At 39.7% G+C, this 14,926-nt stretch overlaps 1 protein-coding gene and 1 long non-coding RNA gene across 3 annotated transcripts in view; one reads left to right on the plus strand and one right to left on the minus strand.

Moving 5' to 3' along the window:
* The window catches only part of LOC117975404 (uncharacterized), a 143,876-nt gene extending 132,492 nt beyond the window's left edge, over positions 1-11,384 (minus strand). Inside the window, exons 1-2 of the long non-coding RNA XR_010108819.1 lie at positions 10,140-11,384; positions 9,493-9,566 (exon numbers count right to left, since the gene is read on the minus strand). This is a non-coding gene — a long non-coding RNA (uncharacterized LOC117975404). The remainder of the gene's footprint in view (positions 1-9,492; positions 9,567-10,139) is intronic.
* LRIG3 (leucine rich repeats and immunoglobulin like domains 3) overlaps positions 10,282-14,926 on the plus strand; it is a 48,518-nt gene continuing 43,873 nt past the window's right edge. The window contains exon 1 of one of the 2 annotated variants that reach the window (XM_034935541.3): positions 10,282-10,965. In XM_034935541.3, coding sequence (XP_034791432.2) covers positions 10,730-10,965 — 236 coding nt within the window. In that variant the 5' untranslated portion in view covers positions 10,282-10,729. Of the gene's footprint in view, positions 10,966-11,482; positions 11,539-14,926 lie in introns of those variants that run through there. The other variant, XM_063593033.1, reaches the window with a different exon arrangement.

A 14,926-nucleotide genomic window follows, 5' to 3' on the forward strand; every position in this document is an offset into this window, starting at 1 on the left:
CAGACAAGTGAATGATGTGGCCTGCTGCTATGTGGATATCTGATATTTCTGTGCTGGCTGACTGTACAAATTAGTTTGTACAGCAGCAGATTCTTCATGGTTATTTACCATATAAGTATCTATTCCTTCACATCACAGAAGGTATTCTTGTCCAGTAAATATCCCTCCGCCTTTCTCCAAATTTCCAAACTTGTCCAGGCTATGATGATTACTCATGATAGAATCAGAGTGTCTTTCTCTGTATTCCTTAAGATTCATCTATATTCTTTGATGGAATAAGATGGAAAAAGAGAAGAGTTTATGCACGCTTAGCATTTCATCACCCATGGAAAGAAAGCATAAGAAGAGCTACATGGTAATAGAACTTGTTCCTCACAATTCCAGAGTAGCAACTTGCAGATTCTCAAATTTTGGAGGGTGTGTTAAACTGCAGATCCCCAGAACCCATCTGTAGAATATCTAATTCAGTAAGTTGGGAAAGAGCCAAATAGTCTTTCTGGTTTATTATTATTATTATTATTATTATTTTAGAGACAGGGTCACTGTCACCCAGGCTGGAGTGCAGTGCCATGATCATGGCTCATCGTAACCTCGAATTCCTAGCCTCAAGTGATCCTCCCACCTCGGCAATGCAAAGTGCTGGGATTACAGGCATGAGCCACCATACCTGGCTTGAATAGTTTTTGTGTTTAATAATCCTCCTCCATGTCTGATGCTAGTTTTACACTGATCATCCTTGGAGAACCACTATCATCTATAAATTGTTCAGTTTTATCTTAGTGTGTTGTGCCTTCTAAACTGCAGACAGAGGAATCATATTCAGGATAAAGTTTCATAATTAAGGAGGATAAAAGATGAAAGATATTTTAAAGATTCTCTGACCTAAACTTTTTTCTTTTAAATATCAGAGTTATAAGAAGCTGACAGCTCTTAATCTCAGATCTAGTCACATATAAAATGCAACTTAAAGATGTAACTATAGTTACCAAATATGGATTGCCTTAGGATATTGAAGCTATTTTTAATGGAGGCAAGAATACTACATTTGAGTGATTTTATAAAAGATGATTTTTAAAAACTTGCCTAGGGCAAAACTTTTAGAAAGAGCTTTTGTGGCTGCTATCAGTATGTTCAAATTATGCATAATTTTGTTTCTACCATTCTTGTCTTAGATCACCAGAACTCAAGTATAATTATGAACATGATGGAGAATACTATCCTCACCTTGAGACATTTGTCATGAACACTATAGAAAAAGATCTAAAGTTATGGTAAAAACATAGTATATTTTCTTGTTTACTTCACAAGCTTATCAATTTAAATGAATAATCACAAACTTCAAGAAAATGTCCATCAACTGTTAATGCTATAGAATCCTTTTGGAACAGACCTACTGACATTTAATGCAATTAATTATTCATGTTTCCGTTAACTTCCTCATATTGTATTTTCATTAGGTGAAATAAATGTTTTATCCAAATTCCTATTGTTAAGATGCCTTGGCTTTAAAAAAATTACCATTACATTAAATAATTTAATGTTCTAGGACTAACTGTCCAAATAAGCTTTACTTTTAAGAACATATTTTTTATATATCTGAAAAATTCGATACACTTTTATATGAATTACTTTTGTGCATAGACTGATAAAATCATAATTAGAGCTCTCAATATTGGATGATAATAAAAATTCAAAAATGAATTCACAGCTTTTAACACAAGGAGTATATGTCTCTAGTACTTTCTCTTATCAGAAAATATAGATTTTATCAGAATTCTAGTAGGTTCATTTTCATGATGTGTATTGTGTTACTCATAGCAGAAAGTATTTATCATGTTACTGAATGGCTTAAGTATAAATTAAGACAAAGAATATAACTTAAATGAATATAATGACTTTTAGAATTTGTGTTGTGTCTGAATTTGAGGGAAGATTCTAACTCAAGCCTCACTGAGATGACTCAGGTAGTCTCCTCAAGAACGGAAGCCTCTGAGATGTTCCTTTGGCAGTGGACTTGAAGCTCAGCCTCAAAACATAAAAAGCTGAATGGGAAACTAGAATTTAAACTCAGCCAATTTGGGACACTTTTGTTTAAAATTTTTTCCTTATACTGTTCAGAAGTTAGAAAAGCATAAAAATTAGCATTTGCCCATAAACAAAAAGAAAAATTCTGTTACCACATGTGAAGTATCTCAACAGTAAAAACAATCTCTAGCATTAATATTTCATTTCCCTGGACTTGTGGGACCACATGCACCCCATTCATGGTTCCCCTAATTAGGTGCAGCCCTAGACAAAACTGTGAAGAAAGAAAAAAGCCTGTTTCCCTTTCTGCATCCTTTTCCTCTTCTGATTACCAACCACCTAGGTTCTCCTGTGAGCCAAACTTAGTTTTATAGAACACTGACCCTAAAATGTCAATGATACCTTATGTAACACTCCTGGAGGTGAGGGTGTATTGATATCGCCAAAGAGGACTTCAGAAAGACAGTAATGTCTGAACCCCATAGTTCATCTCTAATGGTTAGATTCCGAGCACTACTCTGATATCTGGGCAGGACATCAACCTTCACAAATCGGACCCTAGTGATTGATTCATACATCTGCATAAAATGAATCTTTTTTGGATCAATGAGGAAAGGAGAAAAAAAAGGAGGGGGAGTGATTGCAACTGACCACCTTCAAAAAACCAGGCAAGGTCCATACTTTCCTTATTGATTTCAATCTACTGGAAACTCCTTTTTAGCACTAAGGAAGACAGTGAAAATCCTTGCTTCTTCTGACTCTAGTGGAAAGCAGGTAGCATAGTGGTCAAGGGGTACACTGTGAGGTCAGGTTGACTGAGTTTGTATCCCAACTCCATCACAGGTAAATTCCTTAGCATCTCCATCCCTCTGTTTCCTTATCTGGTAATATGGGGATAATAACTTAGAAGGTGATTATAAAAAATAAATTAGTTAATAATATCAAATATCTAGAGAATAGTAAGAGTAATAAGAGCTTGATAAATGTCAAATATCATTTGTATAGCTGAAAGGGCCTCATACCTCAATGTCTCCATATTCATTTCTATAAGGCACATAAGCAGAAAGACATCCCTGATACACATGAGAGTGTGAGATAGAAGAATAGTAGTGTTCATGCAAAAGTGTTTAAAATAATTGTAACTATTAGGCCGGGTGCCGTGTCTTATGCCTGTAATCCTAGCACTTTGGGAGGCCAAGGCGAGCAGATCACTTGAGGTCAGGAGTTCAAAACCAGCTTGGCCATCATGGTGAAACCCCGTCTCTACTAAAAATACAAAAAATTAGCTGGCCATGGTGGTGCGTGTCTGTAATCCCTGCTACTCAGGAGGTTGAGGCAGGAGAATCACTTGAACCTGGGAGGCGGAGGTTGCAGTGAGCAGAGATCATGCCACCGCACTCCAGTCTGGGTGACAGAGCGAGACTCCATCTCAAAAAAAAAAAAAAAAAAAAAAAGAATTGTAATTATTTAATTTGCAAAGAGATAGCTAAGGAATATTGCTGGTGACAGCTTCGATTTTGCCCAGGAAAAAAATAGATCAAACATACTAAAATGACAAGAGAGCAGAAGTTTATTTATGTGGGCTGTAAAGATGAATGTTCTGACTGAAAAAACAGTTTTTCAAGTCTGAAATAACTGCCGTGGGAGCAGAAGAGGTTTCCTGCTGTAGTCACAGTTGTGCCTGGGGCAAGCAGACGAGTGAGGTGTTCTTGCAGAGCATCTTCATGCTCCACGTCAGTATTTCAGCAGAAATCTTTCTGCATGGATGTATACACATAGCAGAAGTGTGGAAAGCTTTGGGCTAAATTTTAAGATGTTAGCAAGAAAGTATCCGTACTGTCCGTACTGTGACAGGTGCACAGCATCTTGCTGAAACTGACCCCATTCCACCAAAATTATCCCTCACTGTCTATTTGAAAATACATATGTGGAATCATATTGTAACTCGATAGCGATCCTTATATTTAGGGACAGAAGCAGAGCTTTTAGTGCAGGGAACTTGATTCTGACAATGTTTATGACAAAGTCACCTTAATAATTTGATAGTCAAGCCTGGGTAAATGTAATATGTGTAAGAGGATGAAACTATAAATAAAAGCAATAAATAACTCATGTATAAGTGCTCTCATGGTTCTGAAATGCAAATTAATTCTTAGAATAGTGCATAGGCCAACTGTTCATCCAAGAAGTGGGAGAAAAACATTCTGCAAAAAAGTTCCCAGGAGGGATATATAAGTCTTTTTAGTAAATATGCCTAATGATTCTTTCTGAACTCATGGCATAAATCATAACAAATTGAGTTATGCAGTAACTTCTTGAGATGGCATAATAAAATTCCTACTAAAAAAAAAATCTCAGAATATGTACAGTATGCTGTCATAACAGACAGATTTAGAGCCTTGTATTAAGGTTAAAAGCGGTTTAAGTTTTGTTTTCATTTTAAAATTAAATATTATTTTCCTCATTCTATTTTATATTAATAGTTGAAGGTTTACTTAATCCCAACATTCCATTGGAAATTAATCTCAGCAGTGGGATGTTTCCATAGCGCACTCACTTTGTCTCCCTGAATAATGAAAACAGCAATTTGGAAGTAATAGGAACTAGAATCTATATGGGACATTATAGTTACAAAATATTGTACTACGGTACAGCAAGGTATCATTTTTCACTGGATTTTACAGGTGAAAAAAATGGAGCATAGAAGTGTGAGGAAATCCAAAGTTACAGCATTTCACCTTCTGACCACCCCCCTTCTTCTCTGACAGTTTTTCAAGCATTTAGATTTCTGTATTCCTGACAGGGTAGGCTATTTTACATGAGTTGAGATTCTCAGTGGAGTTTTAGGATTGCAGCTGGCTACAGAAAAAAAAAGAGAAGAAGAAGAAGCAGGGATTGGAAAAAGAAGAGAAAGTGTTCTGAGGTTCTCAAAGGAATGGGAAAACTGGAGACCACTCAAAGCCTCTACTGCTGCGAAGGACACTCTGCCTTAAGGAGGGTCTGGTGGAAGCTGAAGGCGCCCTCCCCCTTTTCCCATTCCCTACCCCATCTCCAGACTCCCAGCAGCTCCAAAATGATTTCCAGGATATCCAGTGTTGTCTACAGTATGAGTTTTCCTCAGAGCTCACATTATTCCCAGACGGTGACATGGGAAATGAGTAAAATACAAAATAGCATATATTAATTTGCAGTTGAGATAACACTGTTTTCAATTCAAATAATATCACACAGTTGGCCAACTTGAGAAAAACAGATGGGTGGCTATCTTTATTTTTCTAAATATTTTCTGAAAGTTAAGACATGTTCATAGCAGGGGTTGTGTAAAGTAATCTGCTCTCTAAGTGAAGCTGTGCATTTTGTGTGTTTGTATGTGTGTGTGAGAGAGAGAGAGAGAAAGGAAGGTTATCTATTTCTTCTAAAATGCCTTAATGAATGGGAAAAGATATGGTTAAGTTACAAAGTACAGCAACATTTGCTTTTGGCATCATTATCTGGGGATTTTTGTGCTTTTCTTCCTCCTTTGCCTTATCTCTTTTCCCTTTTCACAGCTCCCACTTACACAAACTGTGTCATTCATTGTAATGATAAAGCAAGTACTGAGTGTTTAGCTTTCATTCTTGTCCTTGGATGTTAAAACTGACAGTTTAGCACCTCTATTACTTTTTATCGGTGAGTCACTGGCCTTGCCAGCACTCAAGATAAGAAAGTCTCACACTTGCCAGAGAAAGAAAAAAGACCAGGAAAACTAAAAAGAGCACTGGGATTGGGTTATGCTCACCACAAAATGGGTGGTAGGAGACCCTTTTGAAAATGGATGAAACTTGCCATTCACTGGGACACAGGTGGAAACGAGAAACTGTCTGGTGTGATCTCAGCAATTTCCAATGGAAAGCTAACTTCCAACTACCTGGTTAACCAGTGTAAACCTCTGAAGGAGTAGAGAAATCCGACATCTTATCTCATTTTATTTCAAATGTTAAAAGACCTCTGGTCAAAATGAATTTGACTTTCTCATACTAAATTCTTATTTGTAAGCCATTATCCACAAAAACTGAGATTCAACATTTGATAGCACTGTGTCCTCTGTGTGTGTGTGTGTGTGTGTGTGTGTATACAAGAAAATGACATCATAAGAGTATCAGAGAATTCAGTGATACATTAATCCTGTTTCTAGGTCACTGTTATTCCCTGATACATTTTGGGAGATTAAACAGAATTTTATGTACCTCTTCTTCCTCGATTACAACTATCTTTGCTGTCACTCTGCCTTCATGCCTATTTTCTATATACTGTAAAGGAATCAGAACAGAGCTGTAAGGGACCTCAAAAGATATTAGTTCTCATCTGCCCAGATGGATACCCAGTGGAAGTTCTCTCTGCCCTGTGGTTCATGAAAGGTTTGAGAAGCCTGTGAAAATATTACATTGATGTAAAGTTTCAGCCAGGCAGGTGGCTCATGCCTGTAATTCCAGCACTTTGGGATGCCGAAACGGGTAGATGGATTTCTTGAGCCCAGGAGTTCGAGACCAGACTGGACAACATGGTTAAACGCCATCTCTCTCTCTCCCTATATATATATCTATATATACATATATAAAAAATACAAAAATTAGACTGGTATGGTGGCATGCGCCTGTGGTCCCAGCTATTCAGGAGGCTGAAGTGGGAGGATCGCCTGAGCCCAGGAAGTTGAGGCTGCAGTGAGCCAATATCCCGCCACTGCATTTCAGCCTAGGTGACAGAGTGAGACCCTGTCTCAAAAAAATAAAAATAAAAAAATTAAGTTTTCATGTAGGACTAGTTCCCCTTTGTATTGACCACATGGTTAAGCACATATCGAAATGTAGAACAGTGATTTTTAATGTGCGCTGTATTCTTTCCATGTCATCCTCTTTTACTCTCTCAACGATCACATTAAGTTCTGAGTAAGCTTAAGCCACACCCATAAAACGTCCTCTGTTGATTAATTCCCAAATACAATTAAAGTGGAACAAGATCTTACTTGCAAAGTAACCTTTCCAAAAAAATCTCCTAGATATTTGTAATCTCCTCCTCTCATATTTACAACTGTCTTATCTTCATCTAATTGGATAGCATTGTTTTATCGATTACCTTTAAAGAATCTTTCCCAACCTTCAAATTCATTATCATAGAAATAAAGGTATTTTCTTGTTGCACTTGTATTTGGTTTACACAATATTGTGTAACATTAATAATATATATAAACAAGTCTGTAACTACTGTGGATCAGCACCTGACAGGTAGGAGCAAATATGCAAAGGCTGTTCTAGGGAGAAGCTGGTAGTTTCTAGATTTCAGCTGGTCATAGGCATCAGTCAGGTTGTACAGAGAGAACAGAGTGACTGCTAATCCAGTAACTGATAAATGGAAGCCAGCCAGATAAGATCGTTTTTTATTGTATTCCCAATTTACAGACTGAGAAACTGGGGTACTGAAAACTTAGGTAATTTAACTTCACAATAGCTGGTAAAACCCTTAAAGGCGATAAGGAATACATGGTTATCGGAAAATTCTGTAGTATTACCTGGGGGTTAGAGTGAAAATGGTCTATTACATTCCAGTCAATACTGATGTGCTGGAAGTATACTGGAGGTATAGATGGTTAAACCTGACTCAGGGAAGTGTTTGCCAAAGAAGGAATGCCATCAACCAGGCAGAAGAAGGAGCAGAGAATGATTTGGACAGAAGAACCATTTGCAAGAGGGCTGAAGGCAAGAGTACAGCTGGGAAGAGAATTGCAAGTAGCTCCTAGAGTAGGAGAAAAATGATGAAAGACAATGAATTAAAGAGATAAGTAGAGGCTCAATGCCAAAACAAACAAACAAAACCGTATAAGTCACTCTAAAGAATTTGAACTTTATTCTCAAGACACTAGGAACCCAAGAAAAGAACTGGTCAGTTGAGTCACAGGCTCAGATTTGACCTTCAGAGATATCACTTAACTGCCCTGAGGAGAAAGCAGTGGAATGCCTGATAGGTGGCAAGAGCTGCTGGTGGTCTGGATTTGCATAATTTCTACAGAGAGAAGATACATTTAGGAGCTAGCTTTAACACGACTTGCTAATTGATTGACTGTGGTGGTGGTGGTGGTGGTGAGAATGAAGTAATGTTAAGGTGACTTTCAGGTTTCTGGGGCATTCATCTGGATGGAGGGAAGTATCCACTCTTTAAGACAGTGAATTCAGGAGGAAACAAGTCAGTTTCAAGGGTGGTGAAATTTAATTCTAGACATGTTATATTTGAACATCCAATTTTTAATGACCTGTGGGTAATTGCACATATGGATTTCAAGATTAGGAAAAAGACCTGGGCTGAAATATGGATGTTGTATATGTCAGCATGTAAATGTAAATGGAATTCATGGAAGAAGATGAAATTATACAAGGAGAATAAAGAATGAGAAAAGGAAATGAGCCAAAATTCCCCAAAATGGTAGCACATTTATATCCCTGTCATATGTCTCATGTCTCAAGAGCAAGCCTCCATACTGATGTTACCTTGCTTATGCATAATGGCATGTGTACAATGGAATCTTTCTTCTTTTTAAAAACTTCAATGAATTATACCTAACTTTCCTTGTATGAAATAGATGGGGGGCCGGGTGTGGTGGCTCACGCCTGTAATCCCAACACTTTGGGAGGCCAAAGCGGGTGGATAGCCTGAGCTCAGGAGTTAGAAACCAGCTTGGCCAACATGGTGAAACCCTGTCTCCACTAAAAATACAAAAAAATTAGCCGGGTGTGGTGGTGAGCACCTGTAATCCCAGCTACTTGGGAGGCTGAAGCAGGATAATTGCTTGAACCCAGGGGGTAGAGGTTGCAGCGAGCCGACATCGCGTCACTGCACCCCACTCCAGCCTGGGTGACAGACTGGAGTGTCTCCATCTCAAAAATAAAAAAATAAAATAAATAAAAATAGATGGGGGATACTGAGCTGGAAAATCCTTACCATGACTGTAGTGTGTTTTGTCTACTCCCAAGCAGACAAAATCATAAATTCAAAACCAAGGTGCCATCATTATAGATATTTTCTAATTATAATTATACATCATCCAAAAAGGTAGTAGGGTTGTTGTTAATGGTAGCTGGAAATAAGAAAATGGGATACCATATCTAAAATAGGGTGTGTTAACTTCAAAGTGAGTCTTTTCCTTCCCCCGTAAGTGGGAGTGATTTGCTACAGTGAAAAATCTATGGGCCTTAGAGTCAGGGTTAAAGTCTCAACTCCACAAGCTATCTCCACTCCTCAATCATGAGCAGTTTACGCAACTCCAAGGACAGACAAGCTTGGGCAGACAGCATGCAATAAACAATGTATAGAAGTGAAAACTTACTTTAAGCTTCCAGGGTTTGTTTTTTGGTTTGTTCATGTTTTCTGTCTTGCTTTTATTTTTTTTTTTTTTTGCAACAAACACATTAGTTACGTTCTCTAGGTCTATTTCCTTACCCAGAGGAGGAAGGCCCCTTAGCACATGATCTCTGCGGTCTCCATTAGTTTCAACATCTTGTGGCGCTGATCACCTGTAAGTTAAGGAACAAACTTCACTGGGAAGTCCTGTAGCCTGAATCCAGCCCCAAACATCCACTCCCCCAGCTGAGGAGGCCGGGAGGTACTTTTACCCTGGTAGCATTCTCAATCAACATGTGTCATTACTGAAAGCGCAAGTGGACCAAGGTGCATATACTAATTTTTTCCTCCAAGGTCTTAGTTTTCATTTTACTTTGAAATGTCACTGTGACTACTTTTATTATTACTATTACCAGGAATCTATGATTGCCATCGAGGTCTATTAGAAGGTCATCTCCCATCCCCCACCCCGCCCAGCTTTATCCAGTGCACGAAGGCTGGCTATTTGTAATTCAATATACACTTTCCAAAACCACGAGTTTTACGTTTTATTATTGTTTTTACTTTTGAAGCCGATGTATGGGGGAAAACCCACCAGCATTAACGTTAAAAGAGCTGTTTTCATTGAAACCACTCTTTCATCTGTGGATGGTAGGATAATTTATCAGTGTCTTTAATTTGGAATCGAAAAGTTTCCTGAAAACACTGCTAATTAAACTTTACTTCCCTGAAGTTCTCCTAAATACCTCCAACTCCGAGAACTAGCCCAGTATTTGCTCACTTCCTTTTGCCTTTCAACTCCATTTGATATATGTTTCCCACGACGTAGTGGAGACTTCTGGCTGGAGAGGCTGGAAAATATAACTCTGAATTTCCTACAATCTCAGCTCCACTTTCTCCCGCGCGTAGGCCCCCGGCTGGAGCGGTGTTATTGTCACGTGGCCACGGGGACGCCCGCAGCCGGGTCGGCCAATGGGCGCGCGTCGGCCTCTACCCGCCCGCCTTGCTACTCCGCCGCGCGGGGACTTGGCGCCGCGCCGCGGGGTGGAGGCGAAAAAGTTTCTTTTGCAGACAAGAAGGGGCTTCGGCGAGCCGACGCTGCTCAAGCTGCAACTCTGTTGCAGTTGGCAGTTCTTTTCGGTTTCCCTCCTGCTGTTTGGGGGCATGAAAGGGCTTCGCCGCCGGGAGTAAAAGAAGGAATTGACCGGGCAGCGCGAGGGAGGAGCGCGCACGCGACCGGGAGGGCGGGCGTGCACCCTCGGCTGGAAGTTTGTGCCGGGCCCCGAGCGCGCGCCGGCTGGGAGCTTCGGGTAGAGACCTAGGCCGCTGGACCGCGATGAGCGCGCCGAGCCTCCGTGCGCGCGCCGCGGGGTTGGGGCTGCTGCTGTGCGCGGTGCTGGGGCGCGCTGGCCGGTCCGACAGCGGCGGTCGCGGGGAACTCGGGCAGCCCTCTGGGGTAGCCGCTGAGCGCCCATGCCCCACTCCCTGCCGCTGCCTCGGGGACCTGCTGGACTGCAGTCGTAAGCGGCTAGCGCGTCTTCCCGAGCCACTCCCGTCCTGGGTCGCTCGGCTGTAAGTATTCTTCCCGCGGGGGGAGGGGGCCCGGGCCGCTGGAGATTCGAGAAAACAGGAGCCGGCGAGGAATGGGGTTCGGCGTGCAGTCCCCTTTTTGCCGTATAGCTCCTTCTGGCCCAGGCCGCGATCGGCGCTCCGTGGGCGTGGAAAAAGAACTGTCCGGGCCTCAGTTTCCCTCCCACGTGCTTTGCGGGCGGCGCAGGTGGGCTCTTGGCGCGTCCTAACTGGCTGCAGGTAGACCAGGGGTGGGGGCCAGTGACGACGCCAGAGGTCGGGGATGAAGTCCTGCGCCCTAAGCTAGCCAAGGGGTTCAAATGCTTGCTCCTGCCAGGCCCAGGGGAGATAAGTGGCAACCTGCACACGTCAGGAGTTTGCAGTTCTCGCTGAGTTATGAGTCTGGTTCAGTTTTAGTTTCTAGCTGCGTCAGACTCCTTTTCCTGTTCCCACCCAGTAACTGAAGTCAGGCTTTTCATTTGGGAAGCCCCCTCAACAGAATTCGGTCATTCTCCAAGTTATGGTGGACGTACTTTTGTTGTTCTCCCTCTGCTTGCTTTTTCACATTAGCAGACCGTAAGTTCCCACTCCTCAACCAGATTGTAAAGACTGGTCGGTAGCTATGGAAAGGGAGGAACTCGATTATCCAGAATCAAGGGCGTGATTTCTGTAGCTCCTCAGAACGCCCAGACGGTTTAGGGGAGAGCGCAGGGAGCCCTTTTGCAAGTTTTTGGATTTTTAGCTGCGAAGTCTGAAAACCTGAAATCACTGCCAACTGCGTGAAGAACAAGGAAGAAAATGTAATTTAGTTGGAAATGCTGATCTTTTCCAAATGTCATCTCTTTTCTTCCTCAGTCCCAGTTTTAAAATTGGAGTGCTGTAAAAAGTAAACAATCAAAATTCGTATTTTTTTAAGTAGTTGTTCTGTTTAAAATAAAAGTGCACTTCATACGTAATCTTATATTTTGACTTAGCAGAATTGCAATGAAAATTTTAAGTTTTTAAAACAATTCTAGTGAACTATTCCAATGCCCTAATGTGGTAGGAGGATTGGTCAGGTGTTTAAGAATTAATATTTTAAAATTATTGTGCTAATCTAAATAACTTTTGTGAATGTAGAATTGTTGGCCATCAGAAAGTATATTCCTTGTGTTTTTAATAAGCCTTAGTTTAATAAAGTAGAATTAGTATTGGATTGATATTTAATTTCTTATCTTGGGACGTTTTATTTAGTAGTTTTTATTGCAATTGGAAGAGGAGATAAGGTCTTTAACCGAAAGCAGGGAGACTTTCAATTAGTTGTGGCTAATTCTGTTCAATTGCCTCTTGTGGAGGTCATACTGCCTTATTCATGAGTGAATGGCTCTATTGACAACATATGGAACTGAACATGTAAATGACTGGAGGTGAACACTTAGGAATAATAGAGGGATGAGAAAGAGAAAATGAATACAGTGCTTCCTGGAGTGTATTTAGATATGCTTAGATTATTCACGGCATCTAACTTGTATTCGATAGTTTTTCAATGTCAAGTTGTCTATTGTGATCATGCTAGTGTGCAGTACTTTTTTTCTTTTTTCCTGGATTTAGATGTTTAGAAAAAAAATCTGTGTTGCCCTTGATCAGAAGTTGAGTTGAACCAAAAGGGGTTCGATACCTATTTAAACATTGTCTTAAAAGTAGCTGACCTAATTAGGATTTTGTTTTGCAGATAATTTGGTGGCACACTAAAAACAAATTAGAGTTTATTTGGTTAGCACAGTCTTTAATTACATTTCCGCCAGCAGTAAATTGTCTCAATACTAGCCCACATTCCTTAAATGTATGTGAAAATAAGTTCCACTTGTATAAATAAGCACTCAGTCTGTTGTCAGGAACCCTGCTGTGATCACTCATTGGACAGCTCTGTCATTCCTGTACTTCTGTGACTTTTAACCATCTTTGTAGGTGTCACCAAACCATGTGGTCTGGATTCTTTATTGTAAATATTTCTTTTGTTTGTACCTAAAGCTCTAGAGGTCTCCTCTTTCCACTTTTGAAAGGAGCAGAAAAACACGTGGAATTGAGTTTTACTTTCTCTGTTATTTGGTATTTTAGAATAGGTGGTCTAAAAAGCTACTAAAGTTTTTCGTAATTAGAAAAATCGTCTTAAGGAGATGATTTCCGAGTTCAGATATAAATAGAAAAATGCATGTTTTTGTTCCCCATATCTTACCTTCCCTTTCCTTGGGTAATCAAAATAGTAGGAGTTTGTCTTTGGACTGGCTTATGAAAGCACTTTTCAGAAAAAGTTCAGTGTCTATCTTTTGTTTCATTTGTTGAATTTGCAAGTTTAAGAAAAATTACGTGTGTATGTATTTTTTCCACTTTATTTGGTTGTGATTTATTACTATAGGAGTCCCATGTGTGAAAAGTCGAATAGTTTGAGCTGTAAAATAATAATACTGTATCAGTACTCCTTTTAGAAAATAACCTCTAATGCTTTAATGAAAGTGGCTCTTAAAGAGTAACTATGTGAGCGAGACTTTGTCTAAAAAAAAACAACCCAGTAACTACGCCAAGCCTTGCTCACAACTGCCATTAAAGGCAAGCTAGAGTTTATGTCAAGAGTTTGCGCTTAAACAGTTCTCAACCTAAAGAGGAATGCTTGTTAGAATGTTATTTAGCCCAGAGACGGAAAAGTTGCTAAATTGCCAATGAGAACTTCCAGTATTATTAAATTCTCACTGGCATTTCAGAATTATTTGTCTTATGTAGAAATGTTTGAGTTCTCAACAGGACCCAGGCGAAAGTCCCAAAGGTAGTTTCTGCTGGTGTGACTTCTTTAGTGTTGACCTGTTATAAATCTTATGGTCCCGACCACAGTTGGGGGTGGGGTGGGGGTAATAGTCCTTATGGTTTTCACAGCTGTTTTTCTATATTTTCCAGACTAAAACTTGAATATAGCAGGCTGATTTATGAGTCACTTTGGATCAGTGTCTTAAAACAGCTATAGCCTGGCTTTTTGTTTTTCAGCTTTCCAGATTTGTGCTGAATTAGCAGCTCTGCAGGCCCCAGTGGGATTGATTAAGAAGCTGTGCTGGATTTGCATTTAAAATTTGACTTGGAAGTCAGATTTCCAAATGCTAAAAGGAAGAAAATGATAGCTTGAACCAAATGTTGCAAATTGATTATTTTCATATATATTTATTCATTTGCTAATATTCAGGAAGAGAGAAGTCTGTCTAACAATATAGAAAGAGTTTGACTTTCAAGTGTTGGCCGGCTGAGCTCTGGGTACATAGTTAACACTTCCGTACCTTACTACCTTTCCCATTCATTAACCCCCACTACAAAAAGTTTTTGTAAAAGTTTTGTGGGGAAGATGTTATTAATGGAACTCTAAACATGAAGAATCTGCCTTTCTTATTGAATGTTTTATGATCTGGGTTTAAGAAAACATCGACGTTGTACAACTTGAATCTGTTTTTAATGGTCTAGCCATAAAAACAATGTAAGGAAGATTTAGGAAAATGTGACATCCCTTAACTGGAAAGTAATCATTTCTCAAATGTAAACTATATTAAATCTAAATTTAGGTACACTAAAAGTTTCATAGCTGTAAGTATTTAGCAGTAAATGTCATTTAAGGGGCGTTTTTTTTCGTCCTACATATAATGTAGTTTTAATAGTACACAAAACTCAGGAAGGGAAATGTGTTGCAATAACTGAAATATTCAAAGTTTCAAGCTCCTGCTTCTGGATCAGAAATGAGGGGTCCCCAGCATGTGCACTGGTCTCTGAAGGGAGTTTCTTATTTTTTACAGGGCTTTTGTAGGAGGAATCTTATCCCATTACTAGTTGAAAAAAAGTTAAGCACTCCGTCTCATTTCTCTCACAGGATTGCCCTGTGAAATAATCCTTAAAATGAAGTTAGTGCTCAGTTTTAGTGTTTTTTTATTTTTAATTAAAAAGAGAATCACCT

This window comes from Pan paniscus, chromosome 10 (assembly GCF_029289425.2).
Source record: "Pan paniscus chromosome 10, NHGRI_mPanPan1-v2.0_pri, whole genome shotgun sequence".
NCBI classification, from domain to species: domain Eukaryota; kingdom Metazoa; phylum Chordata; class Mammalia; order Primates; family Hominidae; genus Pan; species Pan paniscus.